General features: G+C 44.6%; 1 protein-coding gene across 1 annotated transcript; it reads left to right on the forward strand.

The window, feature by feature from the left end:
• Positions 1–14,774: 14,774 nt before the first annotated feature.
• On the forward strand, positions 14,775–16,882 carry FGFBP1 (fibroblast growth factor binding protein 1). Its single transcript, XM_078678449.1, has 2 exons — positions 14,775–14,908; positions 15,741–16,882. The coding sequence occupies exon 2, from the start codon at positions 15,767–15,769 to the stop codon at positions 16,508–16,510; it is 744 nt and encodes a 247-aa protein (XP_078534575.1). The 5' UTR covers positions 14,775–14,908; positions 15,741–15,766; the 3' UTR covers positions 16,511–16,882.
• Positions 16,883–27,209: the final 10,327 nt, after the last annotated feature.

Genomic DNA, 27,209 nt, shown 5'->3' on the forward strand with positions numbered 1-27,209 from the left:
AATAAAGAAGAACGTTTATGCATAATCCTCGCCTGTGTCCTTAATAGAATTTAGATTTTCGGTTACGATTGCTAGGAAAGTTTTCATTACTCATTACTGGCCTAGGGCATACCTTGTTCCTGTGGAAAACAAAGTGCTTGTTATTTAAGTATGAGACAGATTCTGTGAAGTAGCCAAAGGGAAAGGTGGATTCTTTTATTCGATTTCCGGTGTTGGCAACATTGGAAACCTGCTTGCCATGCAGCGTAAGGGGCAGAATAAGTTGGTTACAGTCCCCAGAACAAGTGAATCGTGCCAGTTCTGTCCGTATTAGTGGCATGCTATGGCGAATCTTGGTTTCCTAAAGTGATGGCAGCTCGCATTAGACTTCCTGTGTGGTGGAGTCGTATATAAAATGGATCATGAGAAATGTAGACTTATTTCCCAGAAACAAGGCATTTCCTTGATAGGTCTCATCATTACTTATAAATTCCGGCTTAGTGAATGGGTTTTTGGGCCAGTTATTGCGTTGGGTCCCCATCTTACTGAAGTGATATATCAAGAAGAGGATGTTAGAGAATTTGAATCTGCTTATCTTAAGTATATTATGCTGTTGGTAATTTGTTTTTTCCTTACTTCAGTGGAAGATATATTTTGGAAATGGCCTGTTCAACAGATGGATAGACTTGTAAACAAGATGTAATTGTTTGGAATCCAAATGTGGTATGCTTACATGATAATATGGAATTCTGAGAGTTTGCGTACAGATTGATTGAGATCCTTGTGTCTAATAAGTGGTAAAGAAGTTTCAAAAATGTATTTGACTGATTTCCAGGGATTCATTTTGGCCCATATCCATGGTGTGCAGAATTAGTATCATTAAGGCCTCTTTTCTCAAGAGGTTTGATTCCACATTCACTTTATTATTAACATGCCATGGTACTGTCCATTTTAGGTGGATGCGCTATTTCCCTTGGGAGTAACGTCTCCTCAATGCACTCTGGTTGAATTTCAATAAATGTTCAACGAATGTTCAATAAAGGTTCATCACTTTGTTCTGATGTGTTGAGAAGGTGGAGAAGTGTGGCTCACTGGTTAGAGGAGGCAGACCCGGACGCTGAGATCAGGCCCGGGACCAGGGTTCAATTCCCGACGCGGCAGGGTCTTGAGCCCAAAATGTCCACGGACTCGGTAATTCTCGCTTCGGTGCCTACTCGAATCACAGGTTCACACTCTGCAACTCTGGGCAATAGCTTGCTTAATCTCCACAACGGCCCCCTGCGGCGGGATGCCTGGCTTTCACCTTGGGGATACCCAGTAGGGGCTATCTCACAGGGAAAAACCAGGACGGGTTCCCAATGCAAAGCGCTTTGAGACCTGGCGGTGATATTGCGCTATATAAAAACCCATCCATCCATCCATCCATCCATCCATGTGTTGTTTTTATTTCATATCATTTTTACATTCTTCATATTATTATCGTCATAATATGTATTCATCATGTGATGTTCATCCTTTGTGCCCAATGCATTTCGGGCCTCTGCCCTTCATCAGGGGACTTAGTATCTAAAGTACCATGAAATAAAAACAACACATCAGAACAAAGTGATGAACCTTTATTGAACATTTATTGAAATTCAACCAGAGTGCATTGAGGAGACGTTACTCCCAAGGGAAATAGCGCATCCACCTGTCATTCTAACCCGCAGCGCGGGCGGGTTCACCTCGATAGCACCACAGAAAAGCAACATAAGAAGTCTTCAAACAAACACACGAGAGTGCGATTTCCACACTCCGTTTACTGTCCATTTTAGGTCACATCCCGAATAGATGAATTAAAAAAACATGGCCTACCAGAGGAGCTGTCAGAGTTTTACAGCGGATATGCCAAATATTTTCTTGAAACCTCTCTAGCATTTATTAGACACAAGGATCAATCTGTACTACACCTCCAAAAAGGATTATTATATACAACAGGAGAACACCAGGATATTACCACCAAGGATGCAGTAAAAAATTAATTAATTTCTCTGATAGTTCATTGTACTCCGACACCAACAGTGATTCGGAACCCTCCGACAGCAGTTTCAATGGTGGACATGGTCGGGCGAGGAGACATGATAAACAATGGATGAATCCGGACCAGGGCACAGGAGAAATTCACACAAGGAGACAGAACTACAGTTGGGGTAACAAGAATATTGGGACAGAAAAGCCCTCCCCATGGTCATGGACATGCATCCCTTCCCTGAGTACCCCAACTGTACTGATGTCTGGATCGCTAATGCTGAGTTTTGGTGTCAAAGGCAAACACGATCATGTGTGTGTCCTATGGCACAGGCCTGTTTCACGGCTTGCATGCTTGATGGACTAAAGAGGCCCCCAGAGAGATACTCTCATAGTGGTGAAAAGGCTACTGCCTTTACCAGGAGTTAAGCAGAACAGGCGCGTTGGTGGTAGCATACAATGTAGTGATGAAGGAGTGAACAGGTCCTTATTTCTGTGAACTGGAGTGAGGCCTACAGGCTCACTCGGTTAACGTTTTTCTGCTGTTTGCTTAACCAACCCTTGCCATAAATCGGATTGGCGTGTAGTGCAGCTCCTTACAAATATAGTGTACATGTGCTGGGTGTATGATTGATTGACAAGAGACGCTGCCGCTCGTCCTGCCACACGGATCCCGCTAATGAATATAAAGGGACCACTGCAAAATAATTAGTGTATCTGGAGAAGAACACCCCCAGTGGGCTATTTTCAACTTGGGAGTGGAAGGGCCGAGAAATCTATCAGAAGGGTATTTTTCCCTCACGCAATATGAGAGGAGCCAATTTTGAAACAGGCAGCATCCAGAAAGGAAGATTTTAATAAGGTCTTCTGGGATCTATATGCAACTACTAATAAGTCTTTTTGAAAGTGATTAACTTTGAACACTCGTCAACAAGGGAGGCTTTCATCCCCTCTTTACTCCTTCTTATATAACGAAGGTTACCGCATGAAAAACTAATTATCAAACAGAGTGTATATCCACACAGTATTGAAAAAGATGGACTTATAAAGATTTCTCCATCAAAACGCGTCGACGCCACATCTTTGTGCACAATCTGACTTGGGAAGAGTGGTGTCTAAAAAGCAAAGTACAGAATGCTCTAGCCCATGTTCTTGTGAGAATACCATAACGGATTGCTATCCAAGGGATTTCTTGGTTTTTTTTCACTGTACTACTGCCCTAATCCCTTTTGGTTCAGAAGGGGCCCCTCTTTCTATCTAACACTGGGTGTATGTGCACCTGTGAATGGTATGATAAGGAAAGATGCACTCCTGTGCAGTATGTGCATGTTATATGCATGCGCTGGGAGTATTTGTGCCTGTGAGTGGTACAGTACATGTATGATGTGATGCTTCACAGTTCGTATATGTTGTGTGCATGTGCTAGGCATATGTCTGCATGTGAATGGTACAATACAGGGATGTTCAAAGTCTCAGAGACCAGCTGCATGGATGCCCTCAACATCTCCAATCACGCTACTGCCACCAATCTCGAACAGGGAGTGAAGAACTTCAACACCTGGATCACCAATTGCGCAGACCGCATCTTCCCCATCAAGAGAAACATCCAGAGAAAATGCTTAAATCAGGCCAGTTTGTACACTCAAGAACTCAGAACAGAAAAATGAGGCAAGGATATGGTGCGCCAGCAAGGACCCCTCTGACAGGGCAGCCTTCAATACCTCACTCAACCTCTACCGCTGCCTGCTGAGGGCAACAAAGAAGACAGCCCTAGCTGCACACATCGACACCAGTGCCAACATCATCTAGGAACTTTTCAACATTGTTAAGGAATTCTCCAACACAGCTGCCATTGAAAACAACATCACACCCTCACAAGAGCTGTGCGACAACCTCGTCAACTTCTTCTACGACAAGATCACAATTATATACAGAAACTTCAAACCCCTAACCCACGCCTATGAACTCCTACGACAGATATGCCACCACTGCGACTAACACGAATCACAGACTGACCACATGGAACCTCCTCTCCACCCAGGACACCACCTCCAACATGAAATCCATACACTCTGCAGCTCTCACAGACCAATGCCTGCACCACATCTTCAACCTCAGAAACCAAAGGATTGGTTAGGATCTCGCCACCCTGCTCAACACCTCTGTCATCACGGCAACATTTCTCAATGCCTGAAAACATGCCACGGTCAGACCAATACTCTCAAAATACTACGTGGGCCTAAAGAAACTCAAAAACTACCATCCAATCTCCCTTCTCCCACTCCCAGCGAACGTACTGACAAAGATCATCAACAAGCAACTTGTTAAGAAGTATAATGGTTAACCTGGCTATTTGATAAATAACGCACCCACCATCCCTCAAGCGCCTTGAGACCCTCTGGGTGAGTAGTGCGCTGTACAAATTTCTGAACTTGAACTTGAACTATGGTAGTCATAAGGTAGATCAAAGTAGAGATTTATTAAGTTGTTCCAGGATCATTGATGTTGGTTACAGGATCAATTCAAGATGGTACAAAGTTAATCCAAGCTTGTACATGGCCCCACCAGGAGCTGATCTTCATAGCTCAACCCACTCATTCCAACTGTCACTCCTCCAGTCCACCAGGCAAACCAACATTCCACACTGTCATCATGCACTCCAAGGTTCCATACACACAGACACATGTGAACTAGCTAAGCTGCTGTAAATGTAGTCACAACATATCCTCTTTCCTTAAGGAGACAAAGAGAACAAATAAATAAATAGTTACAACGAATTATAAAGAAAAGAGCAGAAAGCCAAAGATAAAGACAGACAGAGAAAGTACATACTAGGAGAAAGATGTAAGTGAATGAATGCTAACAGGATGCTACCAAGAAGACGTAGAGAGACACTCCACCCCTTCCACAACCATATAAACTTAGAGCGTCAGCAATACCAAGAGAAAAATAAGCAACTCACACAAAATTTGTACCACGTAACACACAATTGAAGTGTGAATAACTACAATCTTACCGAAATGCTATATAAATCACTATAAATAATAGTCTTACTGAATTGCTGTAAAAATTATTATAAATACTACAGTCTTACTGTAATGCTGTATAAATCACTATAAATGCTGTATAAATAATTATAAATGTAGTATAGCAGTCTTACTGAATTACTGCATGAATCACATAAATATTACAGTCTTACTGAAATGCTGTAAGAATCGCTATAAATATTACAGACTTACTGAAATGCTGTATAAATAATTATAAATGTAGTATAGCAGTCTTACTAAATTACTGCATGAATCAGAAAAGAATATTACAGTCTTACTGAAATGCTGTAAAAATTATTATAAGTATTACAGACTTACTAAAATTCTGTATAAATAACAATGAATATAGTGTAACAATCTTACTAAAAATAGATGTAAATCATTATCAACATAACAGTCTTACTAAAATTGCTGCTAATATCATTAAAACAGAACATACTTAAAATAAATAGCTGCATGACTTGACGCAAACGTAGAATCTTTTAAAATAGCAGTATAAATCATTAGCATTAAAAGGTTATAATTGTAAAACAAATACAATCCACTATGTAAACGTTAAAGTACACTTAAACCCACTACAGCTGGGCAAAACAATCATGTACAGTAAATAATAAAGATTAATGCAGTTCCCAAAACAATAAAATAAAACAAGAAAAGTAGACACCGTTGTCATGGAACGAAAAGGTGAGCATCTAGTTCCTTCAAAATTATGAAGTTATTAAATGGATCTATTAATCCATGAACCTCAGCAAAGAACAAGAATGCAATTATATAAACTTGCAGAAATAGTTAAATAATGTGCGCGTTGTTGAAGAATACTATGCTGGAGGAAATTAAATGAGAAAATAATTTTTACCTGGAACTTTCCAACCCAGCAGAAGCGTGTTGTTGAAGATTTAGGAAGCGCTACTTTAATAAGCTTGTGAATAAATATCATAAATTTGAATAGATGACATGAAATAGAAGAAACTGCGGTCAAAATGTCGATCCGAAGATTTGCAGTGGTGTTGTCATGGTGATACTAGTCTAAAATGGCCGTCGACGTCGAATTTACGTCTTTTCAATAGAAAGTTGGGCTTGCAGATGATCCAAGAGCTGCCTGCCAAAGACGTCATAGAAAAGAAGAAATTCCGGAGGCCATGCAATAAAAGCTCGAGGTAAGAGAAAGGGCCTCGTGGTAATTTCAAATGTAGCTGGTTACTTTTAAAATATTCTCACAGGATTGAGAAAGACCACAAACAGTCTGACTTGAATTAAAAAGCTGAAATTTCCAAATCGCTTGACAATAAGTTTGTACTCGTGGAAGCAGAATGAGACCTCTAGAGATACAGGTCACAAAAATGAAGCAATGATGAACAAATTATGAATAAAACCAATGAAGTACCGGTAAACTCCCTTAGATGGCGTATAACAGTAACATTGTCAAACAGTGTAAAACTCTTTCGTTATGCTGAATGTCTCCAAATATTCCTGCAGACACATGAGGCAAAACGAGCAGTGAACAACATAAACGGGCACTGTAAACCTTTTCACCACTTAGCAGTTCATTACAACGCTGGACTGTTCGAGCTCTATGTAACACAAAAACAGTTTCATTTAGCTGATGACAGTTTCTTTTGCATTAAGCCACCGCTCATTTGTTCCACAGCTCGGCAATTTACTTTGAATTAGTCCAGTTAGCTGTCTCATCCTCAATGGTTTATGAATAAAGGAAAGCAGCCGCCTCAGATATGCTCAGTATGCTCCTAATTTCATCCACAAACAGCAGTACGCTTCACTGTATTTAAGGCAGACACATAAAACTTTACTTGAAAGGAGATTGTAATAAATTGAATGTACACAGACCATCTTCTCTTATGCTTATTAGAAAGCAGGAAGCTTCAGTCTAACATCATATAGGTTGTCCCATTTGCACATTGTCTCTGTTTCCTAATGCTTGTAGAACAAGTTGTTTTTAATGAACTACTTTGAAATGCTTAACCTCTTCCTTTAAGTTAATGCATGTAAGGAGTTAGAAACGCTTAGGTAGGCTGTCCTGATGATAGTGGACACTGGTGGGGCAAGATGGGCGTTCTCCTATTTTAAATGTCATTTTCTTTAAGAGGTTTCCTTATATTGATCCTTATTCAGTATATAAATAGTCTCATACCTCAGGTAGCCAGTAAACAGGGTTTCTTCGCCAGATCGTAGCCAATGTTAAGAAGTATAATGGTAGTCATAAGGTAGATCCAAGTAGAGATTTATTAAGGTGTTACAGGATCATTGATGTTGGTTACAGGATCAATTCAAGATGGTACAAAGTTAATCCAAGCTTGTACATGGCCCCACCAGGAGCTGATCTTCATAGCTCAACCCACTCATTCCAACTGTCACTCCTCCAGTCCACCAGGCAAACCAACATTCCACACTGTCATCATGCACTCCAAGGTTCCATACACACAGACACATGTAAACTAGCTAAGCTGCTGTAAATGTAGTCACAAAACAACTTATGATGCACCTGGAGCAGAACCAGCTACTTAACACCTCTCAATCTGGCTTCCACAGTAATCACAGCACCAAAACCGCCATGACGCCGACATCAATGAAATTCGCACGTTCCTTGACCAGGAAAAATAGCAGCTCTGATCCTTCTTAACCTCTCAGCAGCCTTCAGGACCGTATCCCACTTGACGCTGATTGAAAAACTCTACCACATTGGCACCCAAGGGGATGCGCTCAGATGGATCACCTCCATCCTCACCGGACGAACCCAGAAGATTCACCTCCCAAATTTCGCCTCCAAACACAAGTAGATCACCTGCTGTGTCCCCAGGGCCATCCTTCAGCCTCATGCTCTTCAATGCACATATGACCCTGCTGACCAGCATCGTCAGATCCCACTGTCTCAACATAATTTTCTATACAGACAACACACAACCTATCCACTCAGCCACAGGCGACCCCACCACCACCAGAACTCACTTCCACAGATGCATGACAAGCGTCGCCGAATGGATGAAGAACAATTGCCTGCAGCTGAACATAGACAAGATGGAAGTACTGATCTTCAGCAACAGCAGCAACATTGGTAAGGACTCCTGGTGGCCATCAGAGCTAGGACCCGCACCCTATCCCTCCAACCATGCCGCCTCTCTCTCACCTGCCCATACTCCCTGCATCCACTGAAGCAAAAGTGAAGAACATTCCTTTCCTATATTGCAGCAAAGACCTGGAGCAGCGAGCCCATGGAACTCCAGACCACTACCCCACTTCCGGACTTCCAAATGGCCCTCAAGACCTGGCTGTTCGAATAAGCTTCTGGGACCTGCGAGCGCCTGGCGACCCTATCGGGTGATTAAACCTGCTTTATAAATCCTGACTGATTGTTACAGTACTGTTAGGTGCGTGCATGTTATATTGATGTGCTGGATGAGTGTGTTCCTGTGAGTGGTACCATACATGAAGGATGTGGTGCTGTGCAGTGCATGTATGTTATATGCATTTGCTGGATGTAGGTGTGCTGTGAATGGTACAGTGCATGGCAGACTCTGGGTTCCATTTTGGAAGACCCAGAGCTGCATGGTGAAACATGAGGTGAGGAGGTAGAGGAATCCCCCCAGAAATATGTGTGTATTGCTGCATTCCTGTAGCCTGGGTGAGAACCACTAGAGAGTGGGAGAACCAGACACCCACAGTACACTTCAAAAGGGGCTCTTTGAGTCAGAGAAAACTCACAATGACGGGGTTTGGGCACATCTCAGGATGGAGATGGGGGTGATATTAAAATAAAAAAGTAGGATTGAGGCCCTTGGCTAACCTTTTGATACACATTTTTCTGTGGCTGACATCCAGGTGTGATAATCTAGTCCCTCCCATGGCCTGTGTTCAATAACCACTAAACACACATGCAAGCGACTTGAAAGAAGAATGTGCGACCAAGGAGCCCACGGATCGATCCACTTTCAAGTCATCCCTCAACCAATACCCCCATCTCACTGATCGCATTGCAACCAGCTCCACCCACAGCAAAGAACTCTTCAACCTCTCAGCCACCGAGAGAATTATTACCTCCTCCCAGTAACTTTGTGACACACTGGTTTACTTCTTCCAAGACAAGATTGCCACCATCTACTAAAACTTTGAACCCCAATCTACTGCCGGTATACCCTCAACCACAAGTCCTGATCCCACCCATATGCTCACCATCTGGGACCAGCTCACCACTCAAGACACCACTGTCATCATGAACTTGATCCACTTAAGAGCCCCCTCTGACCACTGTCCCTGCTATATCTTCAACCTTGGGAGCAAGATAATCAGCAATGAGTTTACCACCATTTTCAACACATCCATCTCCATGGCCATCTTCCCTGAAGAATGGAAACATTCAGAAGTCAAGCCCCTTCTCAAGAAACCATCCACCGACCACAGTGACCTCAAGAACTACCTCCCCATCTCTCTGCTCCCCTTTCCAGCTAAGGTTCTCGAAAAGGCCATCACTAAACACCTGGAGAACAACAGTCTGCTGGAAACCACCCAATCGGATATTGCGCCACCCATAGCATGGGAACCTCCCAGATTGCTGCAACTGAGGGTATCAGAGCCCTCCTGGACCGGGGAGAAGCAGCAGCCCTGATCCATCTTGACCGTCCAGCCCAGTTCAACGCGGTATCCCACCACAACCTCATCAAGAGACTCCACCATATTGGAATCAGAGGAAATGCCCTAAAGTGGATTACCTCCTTCCTCACCGCAAGAACACAGAGAGTTCTCCTACCTCTGTTCACCTCAGAACCCAAGAACTTCATCTGCTGTGTCCCTCAGAAGCTGGTTCCTCAGCCCTATGCTGTTCACCGTCTACATGACGCCATTGGCCAACATTGTCAAAACCCACAGACTAAACATCATATCCTACACTGACGACAACCAGCTCATTGTCACGCTAATAATCGAAGACCCCCCCCCAACACCATTGACAACTTCCCCAGATGTATGACAAGCATTGCTGACTGGATGAAAGACAACTGCCTAACATTCAACAAAACAGAAGTACTGATCCTCTGGAACAACACCTCAGCATGGAACGACTTCTGGTGGCCTTCCTGAACTTGGACTCCTCGCCTAATCCTACAGAACATGATCGCAACCTGGGCTTCATCCTGGACCTCAAGTTCACCATGAAAAACTAGATCAATGCAGTCTCACCCGGCTGCGTCCTCACCCTTTGCATGCTCCATAAGATCTTCAAATGGCTCCCCGTCAAAACGAGAAGAACTGTCCCTCAAGCTAAACAAACTTCAAGTGGTACAGAATACCGCGGCACGCCTGGTGACAAATGCCCCCCCCAGAACACCATCCCGGCCCCTTCTTAAACTGCTCCACTGGCTCCCTATCCGGAAACGGGTAGAATTTAAGACCTGCTGTGTGGTGCACAAAAGTCTCCATAACCTAGCGCCACCCTATCTGGCCGAAAAATGTGTCCATCATCGCCCCTCTCGCAACTTGCGCTCTAGTAACCAGCTGTTACTGCAGATTCCCCGACATAACAAGACCAGACAGGGAGGACGCGCACTTTCTGTTATGGGTCCACGCCTGTGGAACAACCTTCCCCTTCCCCTTAGACAGTGCTCTAGTCACTCAGCCTTCAGGAAGAGTCTTAAGACTACTCTGTTTCAGTATTAGCGCCGCCTTGACCTGTATCCCCTTACAGCACTGCGCGGAGATACACTTTCGGGTGTGATTCCGGCGCATTACAAATCCATAAATAAATAAAAATAAATAAGCCCTAGTCACCAACCAGCTGGACTATGGTAACATACTCTACTCTAATAGGATGATTGGGGTCATTATGACATCTCGCTCAAGGGGACTTCAGGTTAGTGGCACACTCCAGGACATGACAGTAAGGGATTGACTATTATCATAAGAGTCTATTTTGCTGGGTAGTTAGGTTCAAGGACATAGGCAGAGGGGTCTCCTTCCTAAGGTACTTATCCTGTGGGTGAGAAAGCTATATTTAGCAGTCACAATTTAGTGTAGAGAGTTTTAAAAAACGTAGGTGCATTTAGAGAGGCGTTGCAGGTGTTGAGGGATGCAATTCTGGAGGCCTGGAGTGTTATCGCAGGCTTAGGTGGGATTAGAGAGGAGCTGCGGCCATAGGGATGACAATTGTAGTACTGGCCTTCTGACCACAGTTCTACTCACACTCTAAATAGCTGCCTAGCAAAGCAAGTAGAATTATAAAATAACCTGAAATAAGTGTAAAATTATTCACTCTGAACCCCTGAACTACTTAGCCAATAAACTATTCTTATTAAACAAGCAATGCCACCTAAGAGTACTGAAATTCTCCTTCTGCAAATTCCATTGTTAAGGAACGAAAAAGTTCTAAAACCTTGGGCAGTGCAACGGAGTTGTAGAACTTGATTTTTCTAGCTATCAGACTAGATAAACAAACTGATCTTGAAATCGAGCAGGACAGTAAGGCTGCAAGCCAGGCCTACCCCTTCTTCCTGTACCACCAACCAGATGGGAGCCCTGTATGTGGCATTTGCAGGAGGTCTGGAAGGAGAGTGTTAAGGAAAATGAGCCACACCAGTAGGTTTGCTTAGCCAGGTCTTATCCCCAAGAAGAAAGATTCTCCATCTTGAATTTTAAAGTACAGTGCTTTGTGGGACAAGAATATGCCACACTTTGGAAGAAACTGTCATACTTTTTGGGCCATTGGTCAGGAGTGCGCCCTCACTTGTCGCCTCAGAATACTGGATAAATATGGGTCATCTGTATAGCAACTCAGATATGCTGCTTGAAACTACAAGACGAAGAAGGACTACCCTGCTGGAATCCTGGCCTGCACAAAGAGGACTTCACTATGAATGACTGCACCTGCTACACACTAAGTACCTACAACCCTAATGACTTTCTCTTGCTTCAAAAAGAGAAGGAGTGGACTCCCTGGAAGAAACAGGTTAAAAGAGCTTCACCTGCATCATTCCCAGCAAGAAGAACCCAGATGACCACCTTAAGTTGGACATGAAAAAATGTGGCCAGGTTCATTGGGTCAACTGTAGTCCAAAATTTTGAGGAGCACCTCATAGACTTTGACATCTTGGATTTGTATGTGAACTATTTAAACCCCCCCAAAAGGAACGTAAATAGGCACCTCCTGAGTTTAGAGAACTTTTGTGAAAAAGCTCCATAAGGTGACTGACCCGACATTGAGAGTCAAGTCGACTACTTTGAACCACAATCTGGCTTAAATTTCAGGATTGTCCCCCTGAAAGCCCGCGAGCTCAAGACTTTCAAATGACTGATACTAGGCTGTGCTGCTGCCGTGAAGGACTGCTACCCTGCTGTGCAGACCTGCTTCTCTCTTGCCTGGATGAGAAGGATTGGACCTGCATGTCTAAACTGAGCACTCCAGAGTGACTCTAACAGCTAGTTGGCAGGCCTCCTGATCATAAGTCTCAGGGACAGAACAGGCACCCAGAAACCTTTAACCCAGCACCAGGACTGTACCATCTGTGAGTCCTGCCCTCCCAAGTGGTGCACCCCAGTCCTGGACCTTTGGAAGTGGGCCTGAAGGTGCTCTGCCAGCCCATCTGTGGAATCAACAGTGCCAGCGCATTTCATCTGAGGTGCAGCACAGCTCCCACAGAACCAGCGCATCACCTCTGCGGCTCAACACATCACCCTCGGAACTGGCATATTATCTCTGCTGCATGGACTTCCCCAACACAAGGACCTTGCATTGCCTACACCTGCCCATCAGAACTGCTGCGCGACACATCCTCACGCAAGGACATTGCCTCGCCCATAACACCCCGACGCATCTCCACACAAGGATATTGCCTTGCCCAACACAGTCCATCTAAATTGCCGCTACTCAACACATCTCAATGCAAGGATAACGAACTTCACAGCTCTACGGAACCACCATACTGTGATGCATCTCCTCATCCGAACCTGGCATCAGCTACTCTGTGAGACGCATCCTCGACGCAGGACTCAGCAACTCTTTGCAACCGGGATTAAAGCACTGTGTTTAGAGAATACAAGTGCGTCCCTGAAGTCATCATGCGCTCCATTGCGGTTGCCCTGAACTTGTGACTTTGTCCTTGTCTGGCGCAACCAGATATCCACAGTTGGCGCTTCGTGCTTTTTGGTGCTATTTGTATTGAAATCTTTAAACCTGCATATCGCTGATTCTACTGATTGGATTTTTGTAATTTCAGGCTCAATGTATTTATTAAAATGTACTCTTATTTTGCAAAATTGATCTGGGATTTTCTTGTGTTTTCACTTCAGTACTGTTCGAAGTGCTGCATAAATAGTTTACACATTGCCTTCAGTCACGGCTGGCACGACGCGTGGGTGGGGGGGCACAGTGTCGCGGGGAGGGAGAGTTAATTTAATTTTTTTAGATATATAGATAATTTAATTTACCTTTCCGATGGTCGAGTCCCGGGTCTTCTCTGCTCTCCAGGAACAGGAAGCAGGCAGCCAGGCTACCTTCCTCCCCTAAGCCAATCACAACGCTGCTCAAGCAGTGTTGTGAATGGTCAGGAAGCCGAACAGCCAGCGGCTAATAGGGAGGCCATTTTCTCCATGTAGGCTGCATGCAGGGAGAAAAGGCAGAGTGCGCATGACTGGTTTGCGCGGCCCCAGGGGGGCGACCAAACAGTCTTTACCGGAGTGGGCAGGCACACACACCTCCCCTGCCCTGCTCCCGAAGCAGCCCACCCGCCCGAAACCAAACAAAAAAATGGTAATAACGCAAAGTTATTACCATTTTATGTTTCTGCTTCTCATACTGCGAGAAGCAGTAGGGTGATGCTCCTCCACCCTAGTGGAGGAGCCACCCCTGATTGCCTTTAAGCTAAGCCTAACTGTTCTGTGCCAAGCTACCACAGGGTCGAGCAGAGGTTAATTTGGGGTTTGCTTGTGGCTTTAGCCTAACAAGGATTGTAGTTGATGCTTGAGTAGGGTTTCACCCACCTCAATATGTAACCAAATAACCACCAAAAATCATTATCTTCCTTATTTTTTAACGTTATCTTTGTCTGAAGCTTTATTACAACATACACTGTTCACATAATCTGAAGAGGCGAACCAAATGAGATATTCAGTTGAAATAGAGGCTTAACCTTGTGAGTCACAGTGAGCACAGAGTAGTCACAGCTCACATCAAGACAACGACCTTTCTCTCCTCTACCTGCCTGCTTGGATTCCCTGTAGAGGAAACACCCCGAGGAATAGCATGCTTTCTTGCCACTCCATGAAAATAATTAAAAATGTTATGAGGGCCCCTGTCGAACTCTGTCTATAAAAATGTCTTTTTGTCACTGTTTTTGGAAAATGTTTCACCATTTAGCAGCAAAGACTACAAGCTTACCGGCAAGAAGGTGCAGGAATGTTATTATAGCAACGAGAAAGGATAATTGGGAACTTTTTCCAGTAACCACTACAAACAAATGGGAACTGGTTTAAACAGCCACGTCGTGTGTGGGAGTGAATGTTTAGTAGTGCAGAAACAAGCAGACAGTAAAAGGTTGCTCAGCGTCACGCAAAGAAAGGCAGGGATTTGACAAGTGACACATATAATTAATTTAAACGCACCACTCTCACCCCACGGAAGTTGTAGGATTTTACTCTTTGAAAAAATGCGCCTGGAACCTTTTCAAGAAGGTGTGTCAAGTCTGGAATGAAAAGAGTCGTGCCTCTTCGAAGCTCTTTTGTAATTGTTCATGGTGACGTGTAGGTGTGTCCTTGGCCCATTATAAATAGAAGGGCACCTTTCCTCAGAGGCACATTGTCTGACAACTCAGCCCAGGGCTGCACGGGACAGTAATCCGCAGAAACTGTATCCGAGGTCCCTCGCGCTCTCACACAAGGTACGTAGCCTTTCTTGGTGGTTTTCGGAAACCTTTGGCAGTGGTAAGCAAATACAGTACTTGAAAGCCTGCAAAGTATCCTGCATTCTGTGTAAAACATTGTAAAATATGTTCCTATTTAGTCAAGCACCGCTGTTGATAATTTAACTGATAGTGAACATGGATGTGTTTAGCTATGGTCTGCAAGGAGTTGTCACCGCATGCCTTTAATTTCGATAGCGTAGAAACTCGTAATTTCTAGTTTCAGGATTGAAATAAATGTAAAGATGTTTTTCAAAAATAAAAAGCTTCGTCTGTGTATCGAACAGGCAAGCAAGCTACGTTGTTTCGCAGTAAATTGTAATGCATGCACATATTCCAAGGTTTGTGTGCAATCTACAGGTTCTAAAAAATTTCAATCCTGACTCAACCTTTCATCGAGTGGTGCTGACACTAGTAATTTCCCAGAAAGGCTGCGAAGTCAAGAGTTTAAACCGAAAAATGTAATCCAGCAATCACAACCTTAAGTGTATGATGTAGCACCATAGATTGCCCAATTTCCTAATGCACTACCTTTTATCCTTCTGAAGTTGATAAAACAAGTACTTTGTTTTATGTGCATGAGCACTGTAGTACTGTTACTATACCCGTCCAGTTAGAAGATGGTATTCTGCTGTTAAGGCAATACAGGTATTATTGTTTGTCATTTCTAAAATGCAGATATTAAATAGCTTTGTAGTTGGATATGATTTGAGGGATGTTATTTCAATGTTTGCAATGTACATATAGTGTGAGATTTAAAGACGCCTTCACTGGGTGGCGAAGAAGTAAATTGTTTTATGTGTATTTGCAGGAGAGGTTCATAGCAGACGTGTAACCATGGAGATGAAGCGGCTGGGGCTTGTGTGCGTTGTGCTGCTGGTGTCACAGCAGCTTTTGGGAGAATGCAATGCACAGGAAGAAGGCAAGAAAGAGAGGAAAGGCAAAGGGAATAACCAGGGAGACGAAAATCAGAAAGGTGCCAAGAAAGAGGATAAGAAGCAAACTGGTCCTCCCCGGAGCGAAAAGGGGCAGAAATCGAGAGGGAAAGGTTCCTCTCCCGAGGGGAAGTTCACGACCAAAGATAAAAGTGAGTGCTCATGGGCAGTCTCTGAAACAGACACCGTCAGCCTCAGAGTGGAGTGCCTCAAGGGAGGGGAGAGCTTCTGGTGCGTGTTCGCTGGGAGCCCTTCCTCCTGCCCTCAGTATGCAGCCAACCAGAAGAACTACTGGAAGCAGATCGCGCGCGCTTTGAAGAAACAGAATAACCTGTGTCAAGACCCCAAGGCGGTCTTAAAGTCAAAGGAGTGCAAGAAGGGCCCCAAGGAGGCGCACCTCAGTCTCTTCAGTTCCAGCCTTATAGAAGCTGTCCCTGGGAAAGAGAAAGCAATTCACCCAGGTAAAAAGCACTCCCGCCCTTCGAACGCGACTGCTGAGGTGAAGCCGGACGCTGGGACGAGCAGCAAAGAATGCGTGGAAGACGAGAGCGTCGACCAGAAAAAGGTCGCGGAGGAGTACTGCGGGGAGTCGTGGGGCTCGCTCTGCGCATTCTTCTTCTCCATGGTGCAGGATAAAAAGTGCTGAAAAAGTACTGACCTTTCCATAGGTGCCTGTTGGCCCCATGTGACGTGTGTGAGACACTTTCTGCTGCTTGGGTCTCGGTTTTTTTTTTAGACAACAGAATGATGCATTCTGGGACTTGTAATTTCACTTTTAATATCGCATTTATAGACTCAAAATATCCAGCGAGCAAATAATGTAGACTTAAATCAAGGCAAACATACGATGCCATGTGTGCTATAGGGCGATGTAACAACTATACTTCTTCACTGGGGAAGTGTACTGTGGTTTACTAGCAACTGTGTATTTATTACACAGTACCGTGTGCTATGCGCAGGGTGCTCGATGTAAATACTGTAATTATAAAATCAGAGCTGTGTATTTAAACAACTTTAACAGTCTTGTAAAAAAACGTGTTTCTTTTCTATGTTGATATACTGTAAATTTTATTCTGTACATATTTTTTATCTGTGAACACTGGTGCAAAGTGCACAGCCAAATACTTGCTTACTGTTCTTTGAGCGATTTTAAAACAGAACACATTTAATACCTTCAGTGCTATGCACTTGTGTAGTGTCTAATGATTTTCATTGGTCAATTAGAATAAACGCTTTTGAGACTCTTTGAAATAAATGCATCGGTGCATTCATCTTTGGGCGTGGGGTATACGTGGAATGTTTAAATGCTAAATTACCAAGCGTTGCGTGGACAAGCGTCACTGGGAGCTCAGTGCTGCATTTTTTAACGAGACCCTGCACGTTGAGATCCGAGCTACCTCCGGCACTTTAGTTTCATTTGAACACCAATTAGGGAGATAGTTGCAGCATTCTCACTGCATGTAGTACACCACGGCTCAAATGAATGGCCTCTGCTTCTCATGCTCACACGGGCAGCTCAGCTGACAGACGGTCTGATTGCACAATGCTATATAAAAGCGTACCCGTACTTAAGAGCATTTCTCGCAGAAAAAACAGCAAATTAAATGCAGTGTTCCTAAATGGTAATTACATTCGCCTCGAGGGTAGGGGCAACGTAAAAGCCACTCACACTTAACATTGTATTCGCGTTATTAACATGAGAACCACTTATAAACTCCATTGTTTCTAAGAAACGCAATAACAAAATGTACTCGTTTGCACTGGGCGCAGTTGCGGACCTCACCAGCTTAGCACTGTCTCGAGGGCGTTCAGGGTGCACTTCTCTCCCACACAGGGTCAAATTGCAGCTTCCGAGTTCCCCACAGCCCTCTTTAGGTCTACCAGAGCTCCATATTTTAGCCCATTTATTGGGGCGGCCACTTCCTTCATAAACCGCACGTTCTGCCGTCATGCACCAGCACATATCCTTTTTCCACCTCCTTAGTTCTGGTGGCAGGGAGCACCCCACCGACAGGGACCCACTCACACTCAGAACATCGGCATCAACAATGAGCACCACAGACTGCCTGACGTGGGCGTGGCGATCCAGAATATTCTTCCAGACTACCCCATGGAAAACATATTCTTTACAGACTTAAAACTGGTCCTTTGGAGCAGGTGACTTTCAGCACAGCGCCTAGTGACATCTATTTTGCCACCACTGCTTAATTCCAAGCCTGCCTAGGCACTTAAGACTTTCTTTCACCAACGCACACTTGCCTCTTTATCGCCCTCTTCTGGGCTCTTTTTCGTTCATGCTTTCTCCCTTAATCACTGTTTTCCACTATTCTTCCTATTCTCCCCTTCTCTCTTTTTCTGGACTAAACTGATGAAAAAAAGTAATCGCCAGTGCGCAAAAGAGAGCAGGTACTCACCACGTGCAACCACTGGCACAGATTTGGATCAAGTGAAGCATAAGTAATAATAATAATCCACATTTGTAAAGCGCACAATCACCCTTAAGGGTCTCTAGGCGCTGGGGGCCGTCGGGAAGATTAAGCGAGCTATTGCCCAGAGTCACATGGTGCTGGGCTAACCTGCCGCCGGAGCCGGGGATCGAACCCTGATCCCCAGATTCCAGCGTCAGTCGCCCTGGCCGCGGCGCCACACCTCTCCCACCCAGAGTCGACAATGCACAGGAGACGCGAATAAAATACAATGATAACTATGGTTTAATCATGTAGAGTAATAGGAAGCGGAATCTCACCAGACAAGAGCTACTGGAGCAAAGGCTGGTGTGTAGTGCTTAGGGTGACCAACCGTCCGTAAATTTCACGGACAGTCCGTAATTTCGGCCGTCTGTCCGTTGTCCGTGAAGACTTCTTTAACGGACGCCATTTGTCCGTAATTTTAACAGCTGTTACGTGACAGCGAATTATTTGCCTTTCAATGTCAAGCGTTTGCCGTGGAGACCAAACAAAGCTATTTAGGATTGGCTTAAAAGCCATCAGCCAATCCTAGAGCTCGCAGGTACACTGCAGGAGTGCTCTCATTAGCCCTGATTCAGGGCCAATGACAACAGCTTTAGGTACCTAGCCCCCATACTTCTGAAAAGCGCAGAGCGGTTTTAAGCCTTAACCTTTTTAATTTATCGGGACCCTTACTCGACCCCTGACCTGTAGACTCAGTAAATCACGTTCTAAAGGGACCAGGCCTCAAGGCGCATTTGGCTGGATTGGAAGCTGGGGAACTGAACTGTTAATGTCAGATTCCGAGCCTAATGCATTTTTAGAGGTTTTCTGTAGTTCTGGCTATTCTTCATAAGATCCTCATCGCACTACGCTTTAAACAGATTAAACGTCACATGAGAGCACTGGGCCCCGGTGCAAGCAATGATAATGTCATCCCGCTGTCTGTTTGCACTGTAAAAGGCAACAGTAATTGATGTGCAATGGACCCGGTATCGATGCTCTTTCTCCACCGTCGATAGCTACTGCCCTGTATCATTGTCATCTTAATGTTTTTCGGGGCCCTGTGCATGACATGTTTAGGGGCCACCTGTTCGGAACATTTGTGAATTTTATTAACCATTTTCTGAAAACTGAAGCTTACACAAAGCACAAAAATATTAAACTATTTTTAAAGTTTTAAAAACTGAATCATGCAGAAACAGCTGATATGTGTCTTCCTTTGGGGCCCAACAAGCCTTAAAACTACACAGGAGAGGGGGGTACGTTGAGATAAATAGACATAAATAATATAGAAATAGATCTTCCTGGGGGATGAGGGGGGGCTTTATAGCTTTGGGACCATGGAAGTTGCACACTTTGCCCTTGCCTTAAAACGTCTCTTTTCTGCATTTGTTTGCAAATGCAAACTTATTTTAAACAATGAGGCGTAGCTTTCGTATAACTGTGTATCACAAAACAGGACAGAAACGTTACAGGGGGTTGCTGCAAAGACTCTGTAAGAACTGTCAAACCCTAAACTATGTGTATTAGTGGCACCCAGGAGGACAATCTTTGTTGGTGTCCCTTCAATGACCTTCTTTATGTATTCCCTGATTACCACCCACCATGGTGCCCCTCATCTCTCCTTAGCCCCTCTCTCACATGTATTTAATTTATAGCTAGTCATGTATATACACTATACAACGAATGGCCAACAGAAAGCCGAGCCGCGCTTCGGCTCCAGGGCTAGGGATCACTTTTTAGTATATTTCCCTGCTTTAGAAGGTCTTCGGAAGCACTACTATGGCGGTTGCGTTGCTATTACCTCACTGCATACATAGAGAAGTCTGCTGTGGAACTGGCACCCATACCTTTGCCCCAGGACTCCTTATGGCTCCCCACCTCGACTTTCACCGGTCAAGAACGAGGTAAGCATCTGCGGCGGACATCGGCGTGTACTGAAGGTGGCCAGCAGCCTGTGCCTGGTTGCAACTTTAGGACTCCGTCAGGCCATTGTGACCGATTAAGGGGTCGTGTTTATTGCCCGCAAGTTACTGAACTCAAGCTGCCTACTCAATTTCTGCGTTCATCGATATTCGTAGAAGAAGTTCTCCATTTTAGATTGAGGGTGAGGGGTATGTCCGTCTCATGGCCTATCCTAGAACTTGCCTTAGGAACTACAACAAGGGGGAAATTCTTGATGGGCCTCTTCAGTATGCAACTCTGCAGATAAAGACTCAGCTCATAATTAATATGAAAAGGTGGGCGAGTGAGTGAGGGAAGGGATAGGTGGATGGCTGGATGGATTAGTGAAAGGGTGAATGGATGAATGAAAGGGTGAATGGATGAATAATGAGCGAAAGGATGGATGGATGAGTGAAAGGGTGGATGATGGGCGAGTGAATGGGTGGATAGATGAGTGAAAGGATAGATGAGTGATAGAGTCAATGGATGGATTCATGAGTGGATGAGTAGAAGGATGGATGGAAGGAAGGATGGCTCAGTGAAAGGGTCAATGGAGAGAAAAAGGGAGGATGGATGACTGAAAAGGGTAATGAGTGGAAGGATGAGTGACTGGGTGGATGGATGAGTAAGTGACACGATGGCTGGAGGGTTTGAAAGGGTTAATGGATGAGTGTACGGATGGATAGGGTGAAAGGATGGATGGATGAGTGAAAGTGTGGATGGAGGGTTGGATGGAAGGGAGGATACATGATGGATAGGTTTACAAATGGATGAATATGTTTGGATATAGATGGGATTACTTATATACTATACTGCGACCTCCTTTGATGTGTCTGTAAAATGTACCTTTTGTCCCGAAGTTTTGTCCTGAATTTTGACCTCCTGTCCTGAATTTTGTCCTGAATTTTGACCCTTTGTCCTGAATTTTTACACTCACCGTCCTGAATTTGCACCCATGCCAGTTGGTCACCCTAGTAGTGCTGTGGTGTGACCAGAAGCTCCTGAACGATGGAATACTTCGTGCTTAGAGAGAAACCCATACATTGTCATTCACAATCACAGAAGCCATGCAGTAATCCGTCTTGGATGCGCAGCTCTTTGGACAACGGAAATCAGCACACAAGGCACAACAGAGTCCTAATATTGACCATATAAGTCACTCGTCTTCGTTTCAACATTTTCTATTGCAGCGCTGGTTTACCAACTCTAGACAGTATACTTTGTGTTGGTCAACATTTCTTACTAAGAGGCAGTAGGGAGTCGACAATACCGTATTTTCAGCCAAGGGGCACAGACAAGTGATTTAAGTTAGAATGTTCTATTTCACTCAGAGGCCGACGGTGAAACCCCCCCTTGTTGAGACACACATAGAACTGTATGTTTGTTAGGCCCCCCATACATTTCCTCACCCTCTGAGCATGGGTCATCCAATGATTGAGAAGTGGTATCGTGGGGAAGCCATAATTAAGATAAAAAAGGTCTCCTGCTGCCTCACTCCACATTGTGAAGCATTCACGATATACAACCTCAAAAATCAAAAAAATGATACATCACATCCTACTGCAATCTCCCACTCCCAACCTCGTTCAGCATTCTTCCACTCATGAAATATGAAATACTAACTATTGGCCTTACAGCCATGCCAACTTTCCAGGCCTCACTAATAAAGGTCTCCTACCATCCCTCTTTAACTTAGCTCACCCTCTCCTTTCTCCTCCTCCCTGACTACTTGGTGATCCAATACCTATGACTTCCATATATTTCCCAGGGGTATTCCTGCAAATCGTTGGGACTTTTACTCCAAATTTGAGAATAGGAACATCACCTTCATTCACAAGCACTTCCATCAGACCGTGCAAGGGAAGGGAAGGATTTAGGAGACACTGCTGCATGCCCTGTTTCTGCTCCGGTCTGCGGAGAACTGGGGACTGCAGAAGAAGGTGGGAACAGGCAGAACTGCAAAACAACCCTTAGTCTGTTTTAACTACATCTTTAAAGACCCTGTGAGATGTAAAGGATATGGTGACAAAAGGAGACAATGTTTCCTGTTCCACTCTGGCTTGACAAGCCCAGGGAGACAGTGTAAGGCTGCTGCAAGCCATCTCGTATCAGGTATGGGTAAAATAAAGTTGTGTTTTACACTTGTGAGACATCATAGTAGAAAACCTTTTAAGACAATGGGCCCACTTCACAAAAACCTCATTTTACACCTACGAGGAATTCACAAAAGCATTCCTGGAAATGGGAAATGGGACCCTTCCAAACATCAAACTCCTCAAACCAATGCCACGCTACCTACTGCAACCCACACAGCCTCAGGACACCCCCTGTGAATGGTGGTGCTCCCTCCTCCCGCAGGCTTACAGTGATGCCAGTGGATTCTGCATTCCTCTCGCGGTCACAATACCCACTCCCCTCCAATAGCCTCAGTGGGCTGGTTCCCCCACTGCAGTCCCTTCCTTGCATGCATTAACAAAATCCACGGTTGAAAGCCTAGGTCTGAAGGGGTGCCGCAGGCAGCTGTGTGGGTGGGGGCAATCGCCAGACTAGAACTTTAGTGGGTGTTGGATGGTCTCACCAACTCCTCCTCTTTGCCCTCTGCCAGCATGCGGCCCTGGAGCATGGAAACACACACCACCAAGAGCCTGCTTTTCCAACTCTGCTAGTTGACCACGGATGTGGAGGGGTGGTGGGGTGTGTAGCAGCCATCAGCAACAGGAACACAGTGAGTACCAGCTCCTACACCACACTACCCTGTCAACATCCCGTTCCCCCCATCAACATGATATTACAAGTTTGCAGCGAGCTGGATGGACATCTGCATGTGTGCACCGAGGGTGAACGTTTAGCCGGCTGAAATCAGCCAGGGCAAAACTGGAGGGTTCAAAAATCATTCCTTCAGCTAAGAATTAATAATAGACTTGGATTCAGGTTCATATAAATCACATTTCCTTTAGATACGCGGATTAATACCCAATTCACAAGTTCTTTTATTTGCTGCCAAATGCCGAGTTCTCAAATACTGTGGCGATTTAGTGCAATTTGTTTCCATTGTTGCTACCACTTATTTTCCTGAAATCAACCGTTAAGCACAGTCAAAACCAACAGATCTGGTGTTTAATGAGAGCAAGTGCTTCTTCATTAGTTGTATGGATGGGCGAATCATTATATGTGAGGAAGAATCGATGGATGAATGAGTGAGTGACTGGGTATCTGGATAATTAATGGGTAACAGAGTGCATGGATAGATCGAAAAGGGTGAGTAAGAGAATGAATGGCTGAACAAGTGTGTGCACACACTGGCGACTGGCTGAATCAATGGGTGAGTTTATAGATGGATGCAGACAGGTCACAGCAGTGTTGCAGGCTGAGAATGTAAACAAAAGGTCTAATAATATTATAGAAATTTCATAAAAATGCCAAGGATTAGCAATAGTATGCGTGTGCAAGCATCAAGGCAGCTATGGGAACCATCTTACATAGTACAATATGACATGATTTCCACATATTGCACCACCACTAAAATGATAATGCACCATGACTGCAGCCCACCAGGTACTAGGCTGTGCATGCTCTGCCATGTGGATCTAGGCAGAGAGGGACACTCTAGGATTGATTGTAGCAGTACACACATAAAAGGCTGCAAAAGTGGATAGGCATACCTCTGGGAACTTTTTCCCTATTGGGTAGGCAGGCGCCAGATGTCACCCCCACCCACAATGTTGAGCCAGGCACAAATGTGCTACCCCTGTGTATTCTTCTTCAAAACACTACTCGGCCTGTAGAAGATAGAAGAAGGACTACAGCTGCTGTTGTAACCTGTGAGGAGAACCCTGCTCCCTCTTGTACCCAGGACTAAGTGAACTTCAAGGGTTAGTTGGTTGATCTCCTATGAAGCTACAGGGACACAAAAGCTGCAAAATGCCCACTTTCATTAAGGATTCTGGCTGACCAGTTTCACCTCGACCTGTCCACGATCCTGCTAGTAGCTTCTGTGGAGTGAGTCCCGGACCCTAGTCCTGTTTCTGAGGTCCTGCGATCCTTGGCTGGTGTCAGAGTGTACCCTTCTAGCCTAACCCTAAAACCTGGGACTTATAAACATTTTCAAAACTCTGTCTGGAGAACGGACAGAGAACCTAGACAAACATACCAAGTGAATCTGACGAAGGTGTGTTTTTTGGCAGAAGCAAATCTGTTTCAGCCACACGTTGTGCAGCCCTAGTCAGCCACTTTGAGCCCTCTTCAGGTACAGCTTTTAGTTTTGCCCCGCTGGAGGAATCAGAGCTCCAAAAAAGTGACTAGGGGCCAGATGTACGACCCTTCCAATTTCCGAGTTGCAAATTGCGTCGTTTTGCGACTCCCAATTTGCAACTCGCAAAATGGAATTTACAACAGTGTCTCAGACACTGATTGTGATTCCTAACAGGCGTCGCAAAGTGCCTGACTCAATATTCATGAGGCAGGTGCAATTTGCGACCCGATTGGGAATGGCTAGCACTCCAATGGATGGTGGCCTGCTGGGGTCAGCAGACCACCATGACTGTGACTGCTTTTTAAACAAGCATTTACAATGCAACGGTTTCGCCTTTGCAAAAGTTAGAGCTATTGGCATTGTAAATCACAATATTTTTATTTATGTGTTGGTTTTGAAAACAGATAAATAAATGGCATCGTCATTTACAATGCCAATAGCTTAATCTCTCGCAAATGCGAGACCTATTGCATTTGCACCCACACACACAGAGAGCCACACACACACACACACACAGAGCCACACACACACACACACACAGAGCCACACACACACACACACACAGAGCCACACACACACACACAAATAGAGCCACACACACACACAGAGCCACACACACACAGAGAGCCACACACACACACAGAGAGCCACACACACACACACACAGAGCCACACACACAGAGCCACACACACACAGAGCCACACACACAGAGCCACACACACAGAGCCAAACACACACACAGTCACACACACACACACAGACACACACACACAGAGCCACACACACATACCCAGCCACACACACACACACACAGAGCCACACACACACACACAGAGCCACACACACACACAGAGCCACACACACAGAGCCACACACACACACACAGAGCCACACACACACACACACAGAGCCACACACACAGAGCCACACACACACACAGAGCCACACACACACACACACACACAGCCACACACAGAGCCACACATACACACACAGAGCCACACACACACAGAGCCACACACACACAGAGCCACACACACACACAGAGCCACACACACAGAGCCACACACACACAGAGCCACACACACACAGAGCCACACACACACACAGACTGACACCTCTCCAAAAAGGGCACATTTTATAGGATTCAGTAGTGAAACCAACACACTCGACATGGTGAGATCTGACATAATAGGGCTGTACTAATAAGGTTAAATACACATTTTTAAAGAAGATGTGATATAACAAAGAAGAAACACATACTTACATACGTATTTATAATAAGGATAACATTAAACAAGAAATGATCATGATGACTGAGTATTTATAGAACACTAAAATAATAACATCCGGAATGAAATAATAGTCTCCTCAATTGACTCAAGGAAGAGGCCTTGAATTATTTCCATCGGTGTATAATGAATGTCGTGGCAGGTTGATTAGGCTGTCATGTTAACTGAGCACGTTTAATTCAAGCAATGTTTTAGAATAATTAAAACCATACCCGCAACCTTGTCATATTGAGCGTAGATGCCTATGGGTCAAAGGTGCTGATAAGGGATGGCGTTGATGCTGAACTTGCCAAAAGCGATCAAACAAGTTGGATTTTTTACAAAACTGAAGACTAAGTGGGACATCACTTGAAACTATGTGGGAATCTAAGACAGACACGTGGGATGGAGGAGGGTGGAAAACTCAGAAGAGAAGCACCAAAGGTGGGGGGGGGGCATGTCCAAAGTCAGTGAATTGCTGAAATAGTAATATACATAAAAGGGAAGGGGAGCACAGAGTTGGGGGAGGGGTTTGAAGGCACAGGCGAATGCCAATAATTTAATAAACTTTCAATAATAAGGTGACACATGCACACAAATCAGAAATTGAGCCTGTGCCGTAGAGGAAACTTAATATGTAGGCATGGCTTAGCGCCATAGGTCTTTATCAGCTTAAGTTTTATGTTATTAAAACTGTTCTTTCTGGGATTGACAATAGTCGTTTATTTCAAATGAAGAAGCAATCAATCAACTGAGAATGAGTGAGAGACAGGCACAACAGGGGTGGGGATAGGCGACATGGGAGACTGACACAAAAGGCCGGTGTGCTGGAAAAGCGCATGCAGCCCGATATGAAACCTACCTGTGCAGTTCTAGTGACCCCGGCCATCCTTACATGCTTCGGTTCTTTAGGCTCAATGTGAGTGGGGTGTCACGCAAAAACTACTCCGGCCGGAACCAGCATGCGATCCTTTAACAGAAACTGACCTAATCCGGAACTGGAAATTATGCAAAAAAAATAACACTCGCTGACGGAGCAATTTGGTCAACGCACAAAAACACACAGAGGTGGAGCGCTGTTAACGTACGGTTCGTGGATGGTCTAACACGGAAGAAGCCATGTTTGAGCTATAATTTTTTTGAAAATGTACTCTTATAGTTTCATGCGTTACCGATTTTTCTCTAGGATGAACGTTTATTTGGATGCAATTAATTTTCATTAATACATATTTTATGCAGATGTGGCTGCACACTTTTACTGCAAAACACATTTTTATTACCTGCGTTTAGTGATTTATGTTTATAAGCACAGCTGACATTTTACAGTCATTTTTTGATGTAAATTAATAGGTTACAAGATCAAAGCTTCCTGCAATACGGACTTTTTTTCCAAACAAAAGTGGTCCTGGCTGCGTTGTCTGCCCTCG

The sequence above is a fragment of the Lissotriton helveticus genome, chromosome 2_2 (assembly GCF_964261635.1).
Source record: "Lissotriton helveticus chromosome 2_2, aLisHel1.1, whole genome shotgun sequence".
Taxonomy (NCBI): domain Eukaryota; kingdom Metazoa; phylum Chordata; class Amphibia; order Caudata; family Salamandridae; genus Lissotriton; species Lissotriton helveticus.

What these genes read in the sequence shown, in the direction of transcription:
- FGFBP1 (XM_078678449.1), top strand. Translation starts at nt 15,767, where the DNA reads ATGGAGATGAAGCGGCTGGGGCTTGTGTGCGTTGTGCTGCTGGTGTCA.